General features: G+C 40.1%; 2 protein-coding genes and 1 long non-coding RNA gene across 13 annotated transcripts in view; 1 reads left to right on the top strand and 2 right to left on the bottom strand.

Moving 5' to 3' along the window:
• Positions 1–20577, bottom strand: part of LOC126407716 (E3 ubiquitin-protein ligase TRIM21-like) — a 77715-nt gene that overhangs the window by 29816 nt on the left and 27322 nt on the right. Inside the window, exon 1 of one of the 5 annotated variants that reach the window (XM_050072878.1) lies at positions 3118–3282. The exons of 1 other annotated variant lie outside the window; for it this stretch is intronic. The gene's annotated coding sequence lies outside the window, so the exon portion shown is untranslated. Of the gene's footprint in view, positions 1–3117; positions 3283–20577 lie in introns of those variants that run through there. 3 more of the 5 variants (XM_050072875.1, XM_050072879.1, XM_050072876.1) reach the window with 3 other exon arrangements.
• Positions 1–20577, top strand: part of LOC126407778 (uncharacterized) — a 74022-nt gene that overhangs the window by 28146 nt on the left and 25299 nt on the right. For 3 of the 5 annotated variants that reach the window (XR_007571817.1, XR_007571816.1, XR_007571819.1), the window contains exon 2: positions 18029–18091. This is a non-coding gene — a long non-coding RNA (uncharacterized LOC126407778). Of the gene's footprint in view, positions 1–10331; positions 10428–18028; positions 18092–20577 lie in introns of those variants that run through there. The other 2 variants (XR_007571815.1, XR_007571818.1) reach the window with 1 other exon arrangement.
• LOC126407727 (E3 ubiquitin-protein ligase TRIM21-like) overlaps positions 1–20577 on the bottom strand; it is a 110291-nt gene that overhangs the window by 78076 nt on the left and 11638 nt on the right. The window contains exon 2 of one of the 3 annotated variants that reach the window (XM_050072901.1): positions 10149–10880. The exons of the other annotated variants lie outside the window; for them this stretch is intronic. Coding sequence (XP_049928858.1) covers positions 10149–10871 — 723 coding nt within the window. The 5' untranslated portion in view covers positions 10872–10880. The remainder of the gene's footprint in view (positions 1–10148; positions 10881–20577) is intronic. 3 annotated transcript variants of the gene reach the window in all.

Genomic DNA, 20577 nt, shown 5'->3' with positions numbered 1-20577 from the left:
AACCTGATATGAAGTGTGCGCTGCACATGTGAGCATTTTTGATGATGGCCTCCGTCCAGTCCTTTGGTCTTATCACATTTAACCATAGTTGTCTTTGTTTTTGTTGACGGGCAGTGGCGGCTGGTTTTGAGCCATGACTCCTTCTATTCTGGCTCCCAATAACACAACTGCTGGAGAGCAGAGGTAGAGGGAGGAGTGGCTCATGACACACTTTGTTTTGCTCTACAGGCAGTGCACAACAGCAAACCTAGCGGTGAAACGATTTCGCTTATTGCTCCTTTAAGGCTGATTCATTGACACAGCATGCTTGTAGGCTGCTGTAAGGTTAGGTTTACAGAGGAAATAACGGGATGTGACTTAATCGTGTGAAAATATTGTTAGTGAAACAGAAACAAGCGTTAGTTAGGGAACAAGAGTTAAGAGTCACAAAGACTCACTTGTGTTAAAAGTTACTTACAACCAGTGTATTTACTGTAGGCTGTGTGTCCGGGGTCCTTCGCCTGTGGAACGAGTAACGTGACCACTAACTTGTCCCCAAATGAACGCATGTTTCTGTGAGGCCTATGTGTTTCACTAACGTTCTTTATGTATTATGAAGGATGTCAGACTGGCCAATCAGTGGCAGAGTTGGGCCCGGAGTTTTGACTGACACAGAACCGGCACGGTGCCACCTAATTAAGTAGGCTACTTACAACGGCATGAAAGACAATCTGATATTCTGTTTGTTGTTGGTTATTTCCTTAAAAACTACAACTTTATTCTCGTAATATTATGACTTTAATCTCATAATATTTCGACTTTAATCTCATTAAATTACGACTTTAATCTCATAATATTTCGACTTTAATCTCGTAATATTATGACTTTAATCTCATAATATTTCGACTTTATTCTCGTAATATTATGACTTTAATCTCGTTAAATTACGACTTTAATCTCATAATATTTCGACTTTATTCTCGTTAAATTACGACTTTAATCTCATAATATTTCGACTTTAATCTCGTTAAATTACGACTTTAATCTCATAATATTTCGACTTTAATCTCGTTAAATTACGACTTTAATCTAATAATATTTCGACTTTATTCTCGTAATATTATGACTTTAATCTCGTTAAATTACGACTTTAATCTCATAATATTTCGACTTTATTCTCGAAATCTCCGAATTTTTTCTTCTTCAATGTGGCCCTAATACTCCGTCGTAGTTACATAAATGATCTTAAAGAACATTTTCTCTGAAAGCACCTGCGGGTTTATAAAATGATGTCATAATAATAAAGGATGTTATCAAAGTCCTGCTGAAGCATGAAGGTTCTATTTCTGGCGTCTTTTCACTGTGATAAAAGTCTCTGACCTGTCACAACTGGAAAAAATTATTAATAATTAAGTATTAAAATAATAATTAATTAATAATTAATATTATGCAACTTATAAGTCGACTGACTCCATCAGCATTGTTTTTTAGAAATGCCCACTCAGCAAAAAGCTATAAGCAGTGATGCAGGTGGAGTTGTAGGAGGTATCTCTCCATAGTCAGTGTATTGCCTTCAGTAAATGGAGGTTGGCATGCTCCCAGTTTGGAGAGGGGGACGGGGAACCGAAGCCGTTACATCGCTCTTTTTAAAACCACCAGAATCCTCTGAGAAAAACAGGAATTTTAATTCGTAAAACACAGGAGATGCTGGTCTACCCCTGATCAGTTAGTTAGTTGAGCACATTCCACGGCAACCAGCACACCACAGTCTGACGCACTGAGCTCCCTGTCAGCGCCACAGTTTGCGACTGTTTTCCAAAGATCCGACAGAGTTTGTGGATATTTTGAGACCATCAAGTGGAGGTGGATTGCTCTGCCGTTTCTTCTGAGATTTTACAGCATTTCTGACGGCTGCCTCTGGCTGATCCCTGCCTGCTGACAGTCACTGATATGAATGCAGCATTTAGTGATTAGCCTCTGTTAGTTTTTCATCCATCCATTTTCATCCACTTATCTGAAGGTGGGTCGCGGGGGCAGCAGGTCGAGCAAAGAACCCCAGACGTCCCTCTCCCCAGCAACACTTTTCCAGCTCCTCCTGGAGGACCCCGAGGTGTTCCCAGACCAGATGAGATATATAATCCCTCCAGTGTGTTCTGGGTCTGCCCCGGGGCCTCCTACCAGTGGGACATGCATGGAACACCTCTAACAGGAGGCCTCCAGCAGGACCCTGATCAGATGTTGAACCACCTCAGCTGACCCCTTTCAACATGAAGGAGCAGCGGCTCTACTCCGAGCTCCCTCCAGATGTCAGACTCCTCCCCCTATCTCTAAGGCTGAGCCCAGACACCCTTCAGAGGAAACTCATTTCGGCCGCTTGTATCTGTGACCTCAGTCTTTCGGTCACTACCCAGAGCTCATGACCATAGGTGAGGGTTGGGACGTAGATGGACCAGTAAAACAAAAGCTTCGCCTTCTGGCTCAGCTCCCTCTTCACCACGACAGTCCGGCGCAGCGTCTACATCACTGCAGATGCAGTTAACCCCCCAAAACACAATGTGATCCCTGCATTACTGTCACATCACACATTAAATAGAATAAAACTGCCACCCTGCTGCTTAGATTGTAGAGTGAAAATATTTTCTAAGCATGCAAAAAGAGTTTAATTCCAGTTAATATGGAACTTAACACATTTATTACCATTTACAGTGAAATATTTAGCCACTCTTTGGCTTTATTATTTGTTTTACTGAAGCGTCTGAGGGAGTAGAGAGGAAAAAATCCTTCTCTGTCCAAAGACTCTTCGTGTCAGAGAGTCAGGCTGAGTAAAGCTCAGGTTCTGAGCTCAAACAGTTGTTGAAACACAGTAAATACAATCAGCTGTAAAGCTAGCCTTGGACCAAGACTGTAAAGCCTTACGACAACTGACTTAGGTAACTACAGAAACAGTGAAGCGCAGAGAAAAAGTTTAAAGTTCAAGACTGCTTACGTCAATTTTATGACTTTAGAGGCGATAAAAAGAAGAAGTCAGATACTGCACTCTGTGTTTGGACAGTTCAAATCCAGGCTAGGACAGTTAGCTTTTAGCATGACTAACGTTAGGTTTCTCTTTCTCTGTAATTGATCCTGGTTTTAACTAACCTTATGACGGAATCTTCAGTGTCCTGTTGTCTCTGTAGGTCAGTGAACTCACCAGTGTTTGTTGTTGATGGAAACCTGCTGGATTCAGTTGAATGTTTGTGTAGAGAGAAACACAGAGACTTGTCTCCACTGCAGCTCTGCTCTCACTCACACTGACTTTCAGTTTCGTTTCAGGAAATGTGACGTCACTGTTGCTCCACCTCTCAGTGTACAAGGAGGAAACATTTCATACTCCAGTTTATGATCATGTGTTACTGAGGTCACTTTTCACTCACTGATGCAACACACAGGAATGTTATGTGTTATTTTTTCTGTCTCGTCGCAGCCCAGCTCCCTCAGTCACACTCACATGATATATTTTGTTTTAATTATTTAATATTGAGTAGAGTGTCCTGTAGTTATTTGTCTGTACTGATCACTGATGCGTTGTGTCTGAAAGTCTGGACCAGATTCAGCCTCTCTAAGAGACTGTTCTTTACTTATCAGAGGAGGGGGTGGCTTTGTTTTTTCCTTTGTTTTAATTGTTTTTATTTTGAGCTCCCTGAAGCTTCACTTACAGCTTCTGGCTGTGATAAATGGTGTCATTATGGCGACTATTAAAGTAAAGCTGTGTTAAAATTGATACAAAATACAACCCCTCCCCTAAGCCGAAAAAAATAAAAAAAAATAAAAGTCCCTCCTTAGTGCTTAAAAAATTATTTGACATGCCTCCCCCTTTTTGCACCACCCCCTCCTCTCTTATAAATACCGAACAGTCCCTAATAGATATCACCATGACACTTCCCCAGCTGATCACTTACAGGAAGACAATTATTTTTTGTACTGCCAGTTGTTTTTAATGAAATATGTTTAAATATTTAAATGAATAAAAAAAACCCACACATTTTCATACATTTCCAGAACAAAATCTGAACACTGGATAAAGTCAGGTTCAAAATTCATGTTTGACTTTTTTTTTTGTCATATCAGAGTCAAATGTTTTTACAGAGGGAATTAAAGATGTCTCTTGTTATCCCTCAGTAAATCAGAAAATGCTGTCAACAGCCGTTTACTTTTGGCCATATTTTAAATAAGATGTAGAATAAAGTGATCTTGATAAAATGTCACTGTTCACTATTTTGAGCACAGATTTGATTTAATATTACTTTTTAAATGTATTTATTAGTTTAGGATGGAAGCATTCGTTGCACATGATTTGTCTGAGGATCTTTGGAAATGCAAAAAGCCATCAATAATCTCTGTTTTTACATTTTCTGGCTGTGAGAAATGCTGCAATTCTGGTGATTTTGTTTAGAAGGCATTTTTAAGCAGTAAATTAAATACTCAATACAACCATTTACAGTTGTATATCCCGCTCCTAAGCCAAAATAAAAACCATAAATCACTCCCTAGTGCTTAAAAGATTATTTGACATGCCTCCCCATTTTTGCACCACCCTCTCCCTTCTCATAAATAACGAACAGTCCCTAACATCGACCAACTAGTGTTAAAATGCAGCTGGTTATGATCGATATGTTTAACAGGCCTGCAGTGACACCTAGTGGACAGAAATGGGAGCTGCACTACACTAAACCAGTGTCTCCTGTCCTGAGTGGATGGTTGATGGACAGTTTATTGTTCTGTGTTCATGAAAACAATGTAAATATAAGTTTACAATATTTTACTTGTGCAGGTGAGACACTCCAGGTCAAAACCTTTTTCAATGCATCCGTCAATTTTGATATTTTGGGCTATTTTGCTTCTATAATGTTTTTTTTTCCAGACTAATGAAAAGAAAACGCCCAAATTACATACTCAAATTTAGGTATTTATTTTAGTTCGAATGTTTGCTCTTGAATTTTATACAAAAGATGCATATTTAATTAGATAATGTATTATTTGCATATTTAACTATCTGTTCAAATTTTAACCGTAATGTCTTATTTTTGTCTAAAAATGTGAAGACTTTTTTCCCTCAAAAATTATTATTTTTTTCTTATTCTATGATTTTAAATTTGAACACAAAGGAAACCACCATGAAACTTTCTCATAAAGTTAGGACACCACATTAAGACAATTGATTTTTGTATGAGCCCACAAGTTTTCAGAAATTTTAAGTTTAAATATGCAAATGCAGCATTATCCAATTTTGCTTACAATTCCAGAGCAAAAGTCCAAACTAAAATAAAGACCTAAATATTAGGGTTAATTACGACTAACTGTGCATTCACCACGCTTTTGGTGTGAATGCACAGTAAAGAAGACAGCAGCGTTATAAATCTGTATCCAAATAAAGCAGAGACGAAACCAGAGCGGTACGGTGGCCGTTAAGATGTTAACTGACAGAGCCCGTCGGCCTCCAAACTGGGAGCGCTTGCTGTAATAAAGGCGTGTCCCGGGATGAAAAATACGCAGAGAACCTTGAGGAAACTTTATTTTGTATCCGGCACGGTAACAAAAACAAGCGCACCCCAAGGAAGCCGAGGAACTGGTGGAACTGTTTTACGAACGTTAGCATAGTTAGCATACAGTTAGCATACAGTTAGCTTGGACTTCACAAACGATATTCACAACTTTAGTTAATGTTTTTTAAAAACTGTCGTGATAGTTTTGATCGATGAAACCTTACGGACTAGAGGAATATAAATAATGGCGGAATGAACACATATTCAGACTCTGACAGCTTCAAAGGTAAGGACACGGCAGTTTTTGTCTCCTGATTAGCATGCTAGTACGTTAAATCTGAATGAATCATACTTTGGTTGTCATGGTTACCATACAATGAACCGAACCAACGATGTGCAGCATCTCCATATTAACACAAGTTTGACGTTTAATATCTATATTTTGTTGCGACATTAGCTCGAGCAGGTGTTTCGGATTTACTTCCGACCATGTTAACCGTCAGCTGAATGCGTCTGCTCTGTGGTTGTCATGGTGACAACAGCTGTTTTCCACCCGGAAGAGAATGTGTCGCTGTCCTCGTGAATGCCTCTTGGTTCAAGTTTTCATTACAATGTCAAACAAAGTCAACCTGATTTGTCTCTGGACTCTTGTTTGAGGAAACCAGTCACACATTAACACTCAGTCTCATTTTGAATACGACCTGTTGTGACAGAATGTTGAAAACTAAGAGAGAAAGTTGCTTTTCCTGTAAATTTAACTCATATCTGTAATACACTTTATAAATAGGCCTACACAGTTTCGTCTTTGGCACCTGTTTAAATCAACATGTGCCATGTTAAAGAACTATGCCACCCTTTGAAATGTGAAAAAGAGAACATCTTCACGGGATTCGAACTCACTCCATTATGGGAAAATAAGTGACAACCACAGATGTATTTGGTTTAATCTGGATAGTACGCTTAACAACCCTTTTTGAGGTACGTACTTCAATTTTTTTAATGATTAAGTTGTGTATTTTGAATGTAAATGAGGTGCCAGTGTGCAAATAGATATATCAAATTAGAGCTTGTTTATCGAAAAAGTTTATTAAAAATGTCATTCACATGTATGAAAATAAATGTCCTGACTCAGCGACAGGATCAGTCATGATTTAAAGTTAATTAATGACATGTTCTGTGTTCTTCTAAACAGCAGGCCGCATACTGTTATGCACTGATGGAGTGAAACTAACAGTGAAATTGTTCTTTGTGTTTGCTTAATAATTATAAATAATAAATACAATAGATGCAGTTTTGTTGTTTGTACACTAGGGCTGCAACGATTAGGTGACTAATCGATGACTAATTAACTATTGAAAAAGTTGGTGACTATTTTAGTAGTCGACTAATCGGTTTGAGTCTTTCTTCATAGAAAAGTACTATAAAGTGCCCAAAATACTCTTATTGCAGCTTCTTACGTTCAAATATTGGCAGCTTTACACACTCTCCCATGGCAGTGAACTAAAACCCTTTGGTGTGAGTACGAACCAAGACATTAGACATAATTTTGGGGTTTGGGAGAGACAGACCGACATTTTTCAACATTTTAACACATTTTTTGATAAAATGATTTGTCGACTAATCAAAGAAATAATCGACAGATTAGTCGACAATTACAATAATCGTTAGTTGCAGCCCTATTGTACACTAGGTGGCGCACTAGAGCAAGAAAACGGCAGGAATATAGGTAAGGTGCAGGTGATGAGCAGCAGGTGTGTGAAGGGGTGGCAGCATGAAGAGTTTGTAGCATGTTGAAACTGGAATTGATGAGTGGAAACTAAGACACTGAACTGCTGAATGGACACTAACCTGTGAGTAACAACTGAGATGACTTATGGACAGACAATGTTTTAACCGTGTGAAGGTGAGCACGTGAAAATAAATGGGTCACCGCACTCAAAGAAATCTGAAGAATTCAACATTGGTTTATTGTTGTTGCTCAGAACACGTGTCCGAAAAGTTCTCCCCGTTCGCCACTCAGATGCCTTAAACGTAAGGTTTTTTTTATTGAAAGACTCTACACAAATAAATATTAAATAACAAATAAAAATAATGGCCGTCTTCAGGAAGTTTTTATTTTCATCAGAAAATCAGACAATCAGTGTGGTTTTTTACATTTAATTTAAAAGGACAGACAATTAGAATAAGCATCATTATAGTTGAGTAGATGTGCAAAAACATACTGTATATCAGGTCCCCTGGGTCAAGATAAGTACAATAAAATGTACGTGGTGATTTCCTACCTCTGCCAATGTGCCATTCTGACTGTAAGCATTTCAGTTTGTATCTGTTTCATACACTTCACAGTCTATGATCCATCATAATCTCTCTGCACTTCACTGCTGTTCTTCAGTGTTATGCCCCTTTTCTCTACCTGCAACAGAGCACCGAAGATAATCACAGCCATGCTGATATTCAGTACAACAGCACGATCTCAAGTTTGGTATTTAATGATTAAAGTGATATTTAATCATTAAAGGCTCAGAACACCTGTAAACCAGAGTGATACATGCAGAGTTTAAGTCTCAGTGCTGTTACACTGTATATCAGCACCCATAGAATGACTCCTATCCAATCAAATTGCTTGGTCGACAGTATGATATGCGCTGACATCAAAATATTTTTATTGCTCTGTTATGTATTCGTGACAGTAGGGCTGCCCCTGACTAAGAATTTTCCTAGTCGACCAATAGTCGTTATTTAGAGCCATTAGTCGACTAGTCGTCCGCATGTTTACAATATGAATGTAATGATGAAATGATATATTTTGGTGGTTTGAGTTGAAGGTGTGAGAAAGAATAGTATCAGTAACATTGTTAACACTGTGCTACATTACAGAGAAATACAAACCGTACTAATGAACCTTCATTAATATAGGCCTATATTTTATCTCCAAGTGCACGTCACACACTGAGCGAGCCGCCTGTTAATGACGCTGTGGGCTAATGGGCATGTAGCTACTTCCATGTTTCACATGATACGTCATGTTTGTAGTCGACCAATGAAGATGAGTTTACATATCACCTTGGGTTCGTCCTTCACCTTCTCAAAATGATCCCACACTTTGGATTTCCTGCCCGACATGTTATTAACTAGCCTGTGGAATAACCGCAGGTACCAGCCCTGGAGATTAACCTGACTCCTGTCTGACTGATGAGTGTGGACACTTCCTGTTGAAAGGACAGACCCTTTCAAATTAAATTCCTACACTGGCCAGTCATATATTTTTTGATATGACAAGGCTCAGCTCCTAATAGTTTCACATTTTTGTTTTTTGTTTTTTCTTTTCTGCGACCAACGCCGACTAATGACCTCTCTGGTTGACTTGGTTGACTATTAGGGGACAGCCCTACTTGACAGTGGAATGAGCAACTATAAACCTATGTAAAGGCTTAGTCATGAAAAAAAATATATATACAGTGGAACCGCCGGAATCTTAAAAAAATACCATGATACAAATTTTTGGTCGAATCACACAGCACTAGATTAGAAAATGAATTTTTTTTTACTTTGGACCCCAGCCATTTAAGGCGTGGTTCATTTTTGGGAGTATATTGTTTTGTGATGATCAAACAGTTTTGAAGAAAGGTAATGCAATTTTTAGAATAAATTAAACTACATTAGATAATATCAATCACTGCGGTAAATTAGGTTTGTTGTAGTTTGACGGGAGAGATGATCAGAGGGGCAGAGGTTTTACCATTTGTTTCTTTTATCAAAAAATGGACTGTAGAATGGGTAGAGTTTCTCAGGGAAATGGCAGTCAGTAAAGGAGTAGATAAGAGCTGCAGCATCAGCATCATAAAAAGAGACCAGACCCTCCTCATAATCCACAAACACCCCCACCTTCTTGGGTCGAGACTTCAGAGAGAGACGGACTGCAAGCTCAGTGGCAGCGTAGTACTCATGGTTATCTCTCAAACATATTGTCCAGCAACCATTTTGAGGAGCTGGTATGAAATTTCTCTTCCTGTTAATCGACTCTGTGACCACTCCCAAATCCCATTCAGTATTCCCTTTAACTTTAACCTCGTAATAAAACTTTCCTGAAGAGAAACTCTGCTTTGCTATGACATTAACGTATTTAGAAAATCTCTCTGGGTTGTGTGGGACATTAAATCCCATTATATCCTGTTTTAATTGCTCTGCTAGACGGTCCCAGGGATTTGTTAATTCACGTGTCACATCCACTGCAAACTGCTGGACCCTCTTCAGCTCACCCTCAATCAATTTCTTCGTCTCTTCATGAAGCGTCTCCTCCAGCTGATTCACAGCTCTCACTACGGTCCCCTCATGTGAAGGTGGATGGAAGTTGACTTCTGTCCAGTCCTTGGTGGGTGGAGCAGTGTTCAGGGATGTAAAGCTTTGGAGGAGGTGGAGGTGGTCTTTAGAGCTCAGGGATGTAAAGCTTTGGAGGAGGTGGAGGTGGTCTTTAGAGCATGAGAGCTGCTCCACCTCAGCGCTCCTCTTCTTTAGCTCAGAGATTTCCTGTTCCAGCTCTTTGATGAAGCCTTCAGCCTGTTTCTCTGTCTTTCTCTGCTTCTCTTTGATCGTGTCCATGAGCTCGGCCTGGCTTCTCTCAACAGATTCCTTCAGAGCGGTGAAGACCTGAACACCATCTGCTATCTCTCTGTCTGCATCTTCCTCACTGAGCTCCACTGAGTGTTTGATCTCCTCAATCTTCAGTCGTCTCTTCTGGATCATCTGCTGAATTTCAGCCTCTGTCTTCCCCAGCTCGGCCTTCTTTCCTTCATATTCTTCTCTCAGAGGAACAACATCATGTGTCTTGTGGTCTGAAACAGTGCAGAGCATGCAGACACACATCTGGTCGGTCTTACAGAACAGCTCCAGCAGTTTATCGTGCTTCAGACACATCCTGCCTTCCAGGTTCTCCACAGGGTCGATCAGCTGATGTCTTTTCAGGCCTGATCTTGTCAGATGAGGCTCCAGGTGAGTCTCACAGTAGGATTCCAGACACACCAGGCAGGACTTCAGGGCCTTCAGTTTGGTTCCAGTGCAGACGTCACAGGGAACTTCTCCTGGTTTGGAAACTTGTTGCTCTGAGCTGCTGCTGCTGGCTTTCTGTTGAGCTGACTGTCTGAACTGAGCAGCCATCTCAGAGATGAAAGTGTTGACCTGCAGCTCAGGTCTGGTGTAGAAAACCTTCTTACAGTTTGGACACTGATAGGGGACATTAGTACTCCAGTGTTCAGTGATGCAGGTTTTACAGAAGTTGTGTCCACATGGTGTGCTGACTGGATCAGTGAACACATCCAGACAGATGGAGCACAGAAACTGATCTTCAGTCAGCAGACAGCTGGCAGCAGACATATCGACACTCTGAGGACAAAGTGTGAAAAAACAAACTGTAATTATACATCTTTGTTTACTTCAATAAAGATCAGTGCCCCTCTCTCTCTGACTAAGAACAAACTCAGATCAAACAGTGAAACAAGGCAGTGTTGATCAAAACTAAGATTCTGTTACTATGTTGCTTATTTCTCACCTAAAATGTTTTCAGAATCATATTTTAGCTCACAGTTTAACTGTAACACGAGACTGTTTGTTACTGGCTGGCTGCTATATTGTTTTAGGACAGGCAACTCAAATTGCATCACCCACAAGTGGGAGCGTTTATTGGTTCGATGCAGCACAGTGCATTCTGATAGTCATAGGTTTTCTACCTCTGCAGTAAAAGCAAATACCACAGTCCTTTTCCTTTGTTTTTTCTGGTCATACAGCACCAGTATCAAAAGTATTTATGTTTTTCTGCTACATAGACAGTCTAGTATTACAAAAAGCAGTGAAACACTTTTTTAAACAATTAAGATGTCACCATAAGTATTAACCAAAGACAATAAGCCAAATTCATGCTTGGCAAATGAGTTTTTAGTTACTGTACTTATGATGAATTATCTTTTTAACCACGTAAATAATTCAGTTTATAATAATAATAATAATAATAACAATAAAAAAAACAAATAATAGTAATACATTTTATTTGTAAGCGCTTTTAACAAATGCTCAAAGACACTTAATACATTTTATTTGTAAGCGCTTTTAACAAATGCTCAAAGACACTTTACAGTTTTTTAAAAAATCATAAAATAGAGCAAGTCAGAATAAAAAACGGTGTGGGGCGTTGGTAGCGCAGTGGATAGTGCCGACGCCCCATGTACAATGGCGATGCCTTGCCGCAGCGGTTGCAGGTTCAACTCCGGCTTGCAACCATTTGCTGCATGTCACCCCCCACTCTCTCCCTCTCTCCCCCATTTCACTCTATCCTGTACATTAAAGGCAAAAAAAGCCCAAAAAAATAATCTTTAAAAAAAGAATAAAAAAACGGCAATAAAACAGTATAAAACACACAAACAATACATTACATAGATGTCATGAAGCTTGGACTATTATCATGCATGAGAAATTTTGGGTAGATTGGACAATGTATGCTCGAGTTACAACAATTTCCTGATTTATGGTGAGACATGCAAAATGGCTGCCACGCCACAGCAACGCCATTTGACAACAATTCAGTTTTCAGCAGAAATCATCATCAAGGTCTTGAGGCATTTCAAAGTAATTTTGACGTGGCTCTAGTAAATATACAAGGAGAAGTCAATGACAGCATAAAACATGTAATTTCCTGTTGCCAGTAGGGGGCACTATAACTACAACTAATTACTGGCATATGAAAATGTTCACAGCAGGACTGTGATCAAACCTGTGAAGTTTTGGGCGGATTGGAAGATGTATGGTGGAGTTACAAACCACTTCCTGTTTCATGGTGAAACATGGAAGTTTGACGCCTCGACACGGTCACACGGTTTGATTAAAACTCAAACTCTGAGTAACTTTTCATGTCAAAGGTCTGTAGATGGTACAGACAAAGTTTGAAGTCAGTTGCATCAAATCTGTACACTGGAAATCCAGACTTCTCGCTGGAGCACAGTTTGAATTTGCTCAGCGAGTCACTCTGGCAATCAGTAATGATGCTCATTACCNTTGGTCGTAGTGTTATCCAATTGCGTGCAGTGATATTTTCAAATGCATGCTTGGTGCCGCCCCTCAAGTTGGGCCATTTACATTTACTCATAGCCAGACCCTAAATCTTTCTAGATTTGGGTCTGGATTTCCAGGCTATCAAATCTGTAGGAGGAGTTCGTTAAAGTACGACCTCTGGAAATGGGCAAAAATGCAAAAGAATTGCACAGTAAATTCAAAATGGCCGACATTCTGTTGGCACACAAACAGACATAGTGACTGAAATAACAGTAATTACATTAAAAATAGGACAAGAATAACCTGATGACATGACACACGGCGTGAAAGACGACCCGTGATGATTGATGTGGACCATTGTGTTGTCTGTCATGTCTGTCGGCCAAGTCACGGCATTTTATGACTCGCCTACTGTGACATAGTAACTGTCAGAACAAACAGAAATGGCGTGTAGTTTGAACTAGGCATGAAAACCCAGAGTTTAAAGTTCAAGACTGTTACCAAAGGTTGTAACAGTTAAATTAGTTGTAAAACTTAAACTTTATACCTTAACAGACAATAAAAGAGACAGTCACGCTGAATCAGACACTGCACGATCCAAAGGGCATCAAGCCTGGACTAGTTTATCTAGTGTTTCTTTTTTCGTTGGTTAGTGTTGGATTCAGCCCCTGCCTCATGTATATATGTGGTAAAACAATCTTATTTACTAAGCATCAAAATTAATTTTTCAAGTACAGGAAAGACATGTGGGAAACAGTCTGTGAATTTGCTCAAGCTGTGGCTGTATTCTCTCAACTCAACTCAACTCAAACTTTATTTATAAAGCACATTTAAAACAACCAAGGTTGACCAAAGTGCTGAACAGGTCAATAGAAATAAACAAGCAAATACAATGAGGTACCTAATAGTACACCACAATAATAACCATAAGATACATAAAATACAATACAATAAAATAAAATACAAGAGTTATAAAATAAGATCAAAATAAGCTAAAATGTTTGGGTGTCCAGCTCAACCTGAGTTAAAAGCCTGAGAGAAGAAGTGGGTTTTAAGAAAAGACTTAAAAACCTCTAGGGTCTGGGCAGACCTAATGTGCAGGGGCAGGCTATTCCAGAGCCTAGGGGCAGCCGCCCCAAAGGCTCTGTCGCCTCTGGTCTTCAGCCTAGTCCTAGGAGTAGCCAGTAATAGCTGACTGGCTGATCTCAAGGCTCTGGAGGGAGCATGAAAGTGCAGGAGTTCGGTTAAATAAGGGGGTGCCAGCCCATTTAGGGCTTTAAAAACAATCAATAAAATCTTAAAATCAATTCTAAAACGCACTGGAAGCCAGTGGAGCGAGGCCAAGATTGGTGTGATGTGATCGTGTTTACGCTTTCCAGTGAGGAGGCGGGCTGCTGCGTTCTGGACAAGCTGTAGACGGTGTAGCAGTGACTGGTCAATACCGACATAAAGCGAGTTACAGTAGTCCAGACGTGAGGTTATAAAAGCATGGATTACCCTGTCTAGATTCTGGGGGGAGAGATAGCCCTTTACTTTAGCTAAAAGCCTGAGTTGATAAAAGCTGGTTTGTATTACTGATCTAACTTGTTTATCGAATTTAAAAGCACTGTCAAAGGTCACACCGAGATTTTTAACAGAGGAACGTCTGACTTAAGTTATCAGGAATTCAGCCACTGTGGTTTGGGGTTTTCCTCTGTTATGGTAAAAATGACAGTTTGGTTTTTAACGATAATACATTATGACATAATCTTCTCTATGTGGTAGAACGGATGTAAAACAAAAAGTCAGATTCTGGTTTTAACTAAACTCTCACATACCATTTAGTTGGTGCCTCTTGTCTCTGTAGGTCAGTGAACTCACCAGTTTGTTGTTGAGAAGAATCTGCTGGATTCAGTTCAGTGTTTCTGTAGAGAGAAACAGAGACTCGTCTGGACTGCAGCTCTGTTGTCACTCACACTGACTTTTAACCTTATTGGAGGTAATGTGTTGTAGCTCACTTCCTTCACTGTGGCTCCACCTCTCATTGGAGCTCTGTGAGTGAGGTTTTATTGCCTCTTTGGGAAATACCTTGACAAAGCTTTTAAACTGGATGAGTTTTTTCTTTTTGTTTTCTACAGTGGAATTTTACAGCAGCCAAAACAACAACCGCAAACAGACAATATAACAAAAGAGGTCAGTGCAAGATATTCAGTAACTTCCTGTATCTTTTGATCAGTAGGCTGCAGTTTGTTATAAACTCCACAGGAGGTCTGGGATGAATCTATTGCAGTGTGTAAATAGTAAACCTGTGTTAATGTTTGATATTTTTACTGTGAATATTGTGGCTGAAATAAGGTCCTTTCAATATAAAGGCTGGACAATTAAGACATTCAAATCCTGCCTGTTGCTGTAGAACTACAGGTTAAAATGCTCAGCTCTACAGCAGAAATAAACATGTTTACAGCCTGGTGCAAAAAACAGTTTTGGTCTCTATAGCTAATTTTCCCATTTTTGACAATTGTACAAGGGCTGAATTTTTATATAACTCACCCCTCTACATTTTACTATGGTTTAAAGCTACTCATAATTAAGGACAGCCGTCTTGAGTGACAGGCTGTTTGCCGATAGTGTCCTCAGCCTAGTTTTTTTTCTTGGCGCCAGCATCTTTTTTTCAGTTGTTCCCAGTGTCCCAGTAGGGTGGGTGGGTGTGTTGGTGGATAGGTCCAACATTCACCAACATTTTCTTCAGTAATTAGTGGCAGTATGCAACACTTCTTATTTCAACAATGGTTAGACATTACAGTGTTTGGAATTCTCATTACAAGGTCTCCCTCAAAAACAAGGTTTTAATCTCAAGGGAATTCCTGATCAAATGAAGATCAAATAAACTTTTATGAGTGCATTGTTTTGTTTATTAACATTCTTGAAGGCAGGTATTGCACTTAGAATAAACGTGACTATAATATCAATCAGTGTCATACAATTCATGCGTTTAAAGTTTGCATTGTGATGCACCAAAGTAAGCATTTACAGAACAAAACTTAATTGCAAACATTCACACATGTCCACATTTGCTCAGAAAAGCCCTCAAATTAAGATATTTTAACTCAAAAACATGACATTATTGTGACACGAGTAGGGTCGGAGCGATATATCTGTTTCAGAGTACACTGTGGTATGAGAATTGACAATTATCATATTTTTGGATTTAGAAAAAATGCAACTGGATGGAGAATCTGACCTTTAGCTATTTTCAAAAGGAAGACTTTTTACATGTACTTCCTGGTTTCAAGTTTCAATCATAGCGATAAACAAAAAAACAAAAAACATCCTTCTGTTTTTATTCCTTTGAAGGTCATGGTCACTGATTATAATAAAATAGTGTAATAACATTTATCGTCAAATGGCAATATTTTCTGAGACAGTTATTGTTCTGTGAAAATTTCATACCATTGAAACTCTACGAGTAAAGCATTGAATAGAATACCAAAAGGTGGCATCAGAAATTAAATCATTTTTTTATTTCCAAATTCTTAAAAATGTTTTCAGTGATCATTGATGTATTTTGATAGATAGAGAGACAGACAGACAGACAGTGAGACAGATAGATAGCAGAAGTACTTTGTCTGTTAACTTAGGTTCAAATGCAGGGTGGGGGGTTCGAAGCCCAAGGTAGGGAGTCCTTCATTGCGGAGTTTGCGTGTTCTCCCTCTGTCAGTGTGGGTTTTCTCCAGCTTCCTCCCACAGTCCAGAGACATGCAGGTTAACTGGTGACTCCAAAGTGCCGGTAGGTGTTGTTTATCTCTATGTGTCAACCTTGTGATAGTCTGGTGTACCCTGCATCTCGGCCTGTGTCAGCTGGGATAGGCTCCAGTCCCCCGCGAGCCATTACAGGATAAGCAATTACGGAAAATGAATGAATAATCTGTCTCTCACAGAATCAAACACAAGTTACTTTTATCTCTTAAACAAAACATGCTTCAACAGTCAACCTGCCTGTATCCATCTGCGGTAGTTTTATATTTCTACACACACATTTACCAGGAAAACAAGCCACCAATGTGTGCTGCTGGGACAGGGAGATCCAAGCAGCACGAAAAGCTGCCAGGGCCAGAAGAAAAAAAAGCTGCTGCCCACGGACAGTTAGCGACATCTAGGTGAAATCGGTTCCGTGTCCTCTTGCGGCTCTGTTATCTCTTGGACATTGGAGATTCACTCTTGTAAATTTCTGACCAGCCACCACTTTTCATGTATATTTATTTTTCTTAGAATGTACAAAACTAGGGCAGCTTCCACACTAGGCCACATCGGTAGATCTGCCTCTGGACAGGAGAGATAATCAGAGGGGCAGAGTTTTTACCACCATTGTTGTTACAAGGACAAAAGAGTGGGTAGAGTTTCTCAGTGAAGGAGCAGCCAGTAAAGGAGTAGATAAGAGCTGCAGTATCAACATCATCAAAGGAGACCAGACCCTCCTCATAATCCACAAACACCCCCACCTTCTCAGGCCGAGACTTCAGAGAGAGACTGACTGAAGGGTCAGCAAGAGCTTCGTACTCTTTTTCATTTCTCAACCATATCGTCCAGTAACCATTCTGAGGGCTCAGTTTGATCTGTCCCTTCCTGTTGATCGACTCTCTGGCCACTCCTAAATCCCACTCAGTCTTCCCTTTAACCTGAACCTCATAATAAAATCTTCCTGAAGAGAAACTCTGCTTTGCTAAGACATCAACACAAATATCAAATCTCTCTGGACTGTTTGGGAGATTCTTCTTTACATCACCACAGTTTACTTGCTTCTTATCATCAGACAGGATGAGATAGGGATGTGCTGTATCAGGATTGAGTGTCACATCCACTGCAGACTGCTGGACCCTCTTCAATTCAGATTCAATAAGCCTTTTCATCTGTTCACTGAGCGTCTCCTCCAGCTGATTCAAAGCTCTGACAACAGTTCCCTCATAGGAAAGTGGACGGATGCTGATTTCTGTCCAGTCCTTGTTAGGTGTAGCAGTTTTTAAAGAAGGTAAGCTTTGGAGGAGGTGGAGGTGGTCTTCAGAGCGTGAGAGCTGCTCCACCTCAGTGCTCCTCTTCTTTAGCTCAGAGATTTCCTGTTCCAGCTCTTTGATGAAGCCTTCAGCCTGTTTCTCTGTCTTTCTCTGCTTCTCTTTGATCGTGTCCATGAGCTCGGCCTGGCTTCTCTCAACAGACTCCTTCAGAGCGGTGAAGACCTGAACACCATCTGCTATCTCTCTGTCTGCATCTTCCTCACTGAGCTCCACTGAGTGTTTGATCTCCTCAATCTTCAGTCGTCTCTTCTGGATCATCTGCTGAATTTCAGCCTCTGTCTTCCCCAGCTCGGCCTTCTTTCCTTCATATTCTTCTCTCAGAGGAACAACATCATGTGTCTTGTGGTCTAAAACAGTGCAGAGCATGCAGACACACATCTGGTCGGTCTTACAGAACAGCTCCAGCAGTTTATCGTGCTTTGGACACATCCTGCCTTCCAGGTTCTCCACAGGGTCGATCAGCTGATGTCTTTTCAGGCCTGAGATCGTCAGATGAGGCTCCAGGTGAGTCTCACAGTAGGAGATCAGACACATCAGACACGACTTCAGGGCCTTCAGTTTGGTTCCAGTGCAGACATCACAGGGAACTTCTCCTGGTTTGGAAACTTGTTGCTCTGAGCTGCTGCTGCTGGCTTTCTGTTGAGCTGACTGTCTGAACTGAGCAGCCATCTCAGAGATGAAGGTGTAGACCTGCAGCTCAGGTCTGGTGTAGAAAAGCTTCTTACAGTTGGGACACTGATAGGGGACATTAATATCCCAGTGTGTAGTGATGCAGATTTTACAGAAGTTGTGTCCACATGGTGTGCTGACTGGATCAGTGAACACATCCAGACAGATGGAGCACAGAAACTGATGTTCAGTCAGCAGACAGCTGGCAGCAGACATATCTACACTCTGAGGACAAAAGTAAAAGTGTGACGAAGCAAAACAATTAAAAATTTTAGATTAGTCATAAAAAATAAACTCCATCAACAGGAACACCAGGAAGTAGGGTTAGAGTTTAGAGGTTTATTTTGTTACTCAGCACTAAAGTAAAAGTTTCATTTAAAAGCATGAAATTAGGAATTTGGAACATCCTGTCTGATTTGAGGTGCAGTTTTTTTTGTTAATTTTCTTAAAAACATTAATGAACTTGAACAAAACATTAAATATTTTAAGCTGTACTCACTGGTGTTTGGCAGAGTTACTGATGTGTTGCTGAGAAAGACCTGATTTAATCAGCTTTTTTGTTTAGACAGAATCGGAGCGTCTTGTTTGACAGCAGGTCTGCTGTTGTTCACACGAATGCCTAGTTTCATTTGGGGAATGTGACATTTAAACTGTTTTTCCAGTCTTGCTCCTCCTCTTTCTGCTCTGCAGGTGAGGTTTTGTTGCCTTTCAGGTTTGACCTGATAGTGACGCACTTTTGGCACAAGCCTTTTGACTTAGTTTCATTTATGTTATGTTGGAATCTATAGTATGCTGTTACCATCAGACAAAAAAAAACTAAAGAGGTGAACACATGCATTAACATCCTGTGGTGGATCAGTGGGCTGCAACACGCTCTATACAGTCTCCTCAAGCCCAAAACAATCCTAACATCATTTCAGTGTTAAACTTTATAACCTTTTTACATCACATGTAACCCACAGGACACAATTACTCAACAAGTAATAACAAATGTAGAGATGATTTACATCACTAAATATACAATGAAGATTTTGGCTGCATTTTAATTGTGTAAAGTTTATTTAATCCCCGGGGTGACAGCTGATAGTGAGGCTGATTTTACGCTCTGATCCCAACACTGCAGCTCAGAATAACATGAGACACCTACTATTACTACTATTATTTTGAAATACTTCATAAGGCCACAACAACAACATAACTGCATAGCAAAGGGTTCCTGCATTTTTTTTTTCTTAAAAAGAACGTATTTTGTGTCTATAGAATAATCCCCCAAACAGCTGTCAGTACTAAACAAAAATATTCAGTTGCAACAGTAATTTATTTTATCACTTGATATTAAAGTATTTTCTTACAATTGCATCCCACATGCTCTTTCTGTCTCCTCAAATAAAACACTTAAAGTGATCCCTGTTCTTTACACAGCCTACACTGTGATATTTAGTCCCATATAGAGCACTGATTATCCAGATATGGTAATCTTGAAAAGTCTTTGTCTCGATCAGGGTAATCTTTGAAAAACCCACACAAAAGTGAGATGGATCAGCTTATCCACAGCAAAACATGGGATTTCCAAATCTGCATCATTCTGATCCAGATTAAGTTTCTGAACAGCTGTGCACCTGTTTGTTAACAGTTTGTTTGTAACAAAGAGGGTGAGGAGGATCTGTTTATCGTCATCCTTTATGTATACAATATAACAGAGCATCTCATAAAGTAAAAGTGGAGGTCATTGTATGGACTCAGTGTGTTGGACAGACCTCCCAAACTGCTTCTCAGTGGCCTGTTGTTACCTGTGATAGTCACTTTAACACGTTAGGATCATGACGCAGCAGCCTCCCACAAAATTACATTCATTTCTGTCTCTTTCAGATATCTGAAGATTTCTCTTTAACACAGAGAAAGAGTTCTCAAAACACGGAATAAAAGCTCATTAATGACATTAGACTGAGACTCAGATTTACTTGTTTTCTGGCATCCATGTTATCTGCTTCAGCATCAGACTGAGGAGTTAGTTACGAACAGCATGTCCTCATGTGGCCACAGGCTGCAGTTTGTCATAATCTCCACTAGAGGGCGTCCTCAGCTCTCACTTACTCTCTACAAACTCCAAGCACCATGTCAGTGTTCACATCAGCTCCCCCTCCAGTTCGCCTATCAGCCCCGACTTGGAGTTGAGGACGCCATCATCTACCTGCTCAACCGTGTCTACGCCTACCTGGATAAGCCGGCGAGCACTGTGAGGGTCATGTTTTTTGACTTCTCTAGTGCGTTCAACACCATCCGTCCAGCTCTACTGGGTGACAAGCTGACAGCAATGCAGG

Source organism: Epinephelus moara, chromosome 20, assembly GCF_006386435.1.
Source record: "Epinephelus moara isolate mb chromosome 20, YSFRI_EMoa_1.0, whole genome shotgun sequence".
Lineage (NCBI taxonomy): Eukaryota > Metazoa > Chordata > Actinopteri > Perciformes > Serranidae > Epinephelus > Epinephelus moara.
This window is presented reverse-complemented; position numbering and strand designations above follow the sequence as displayed.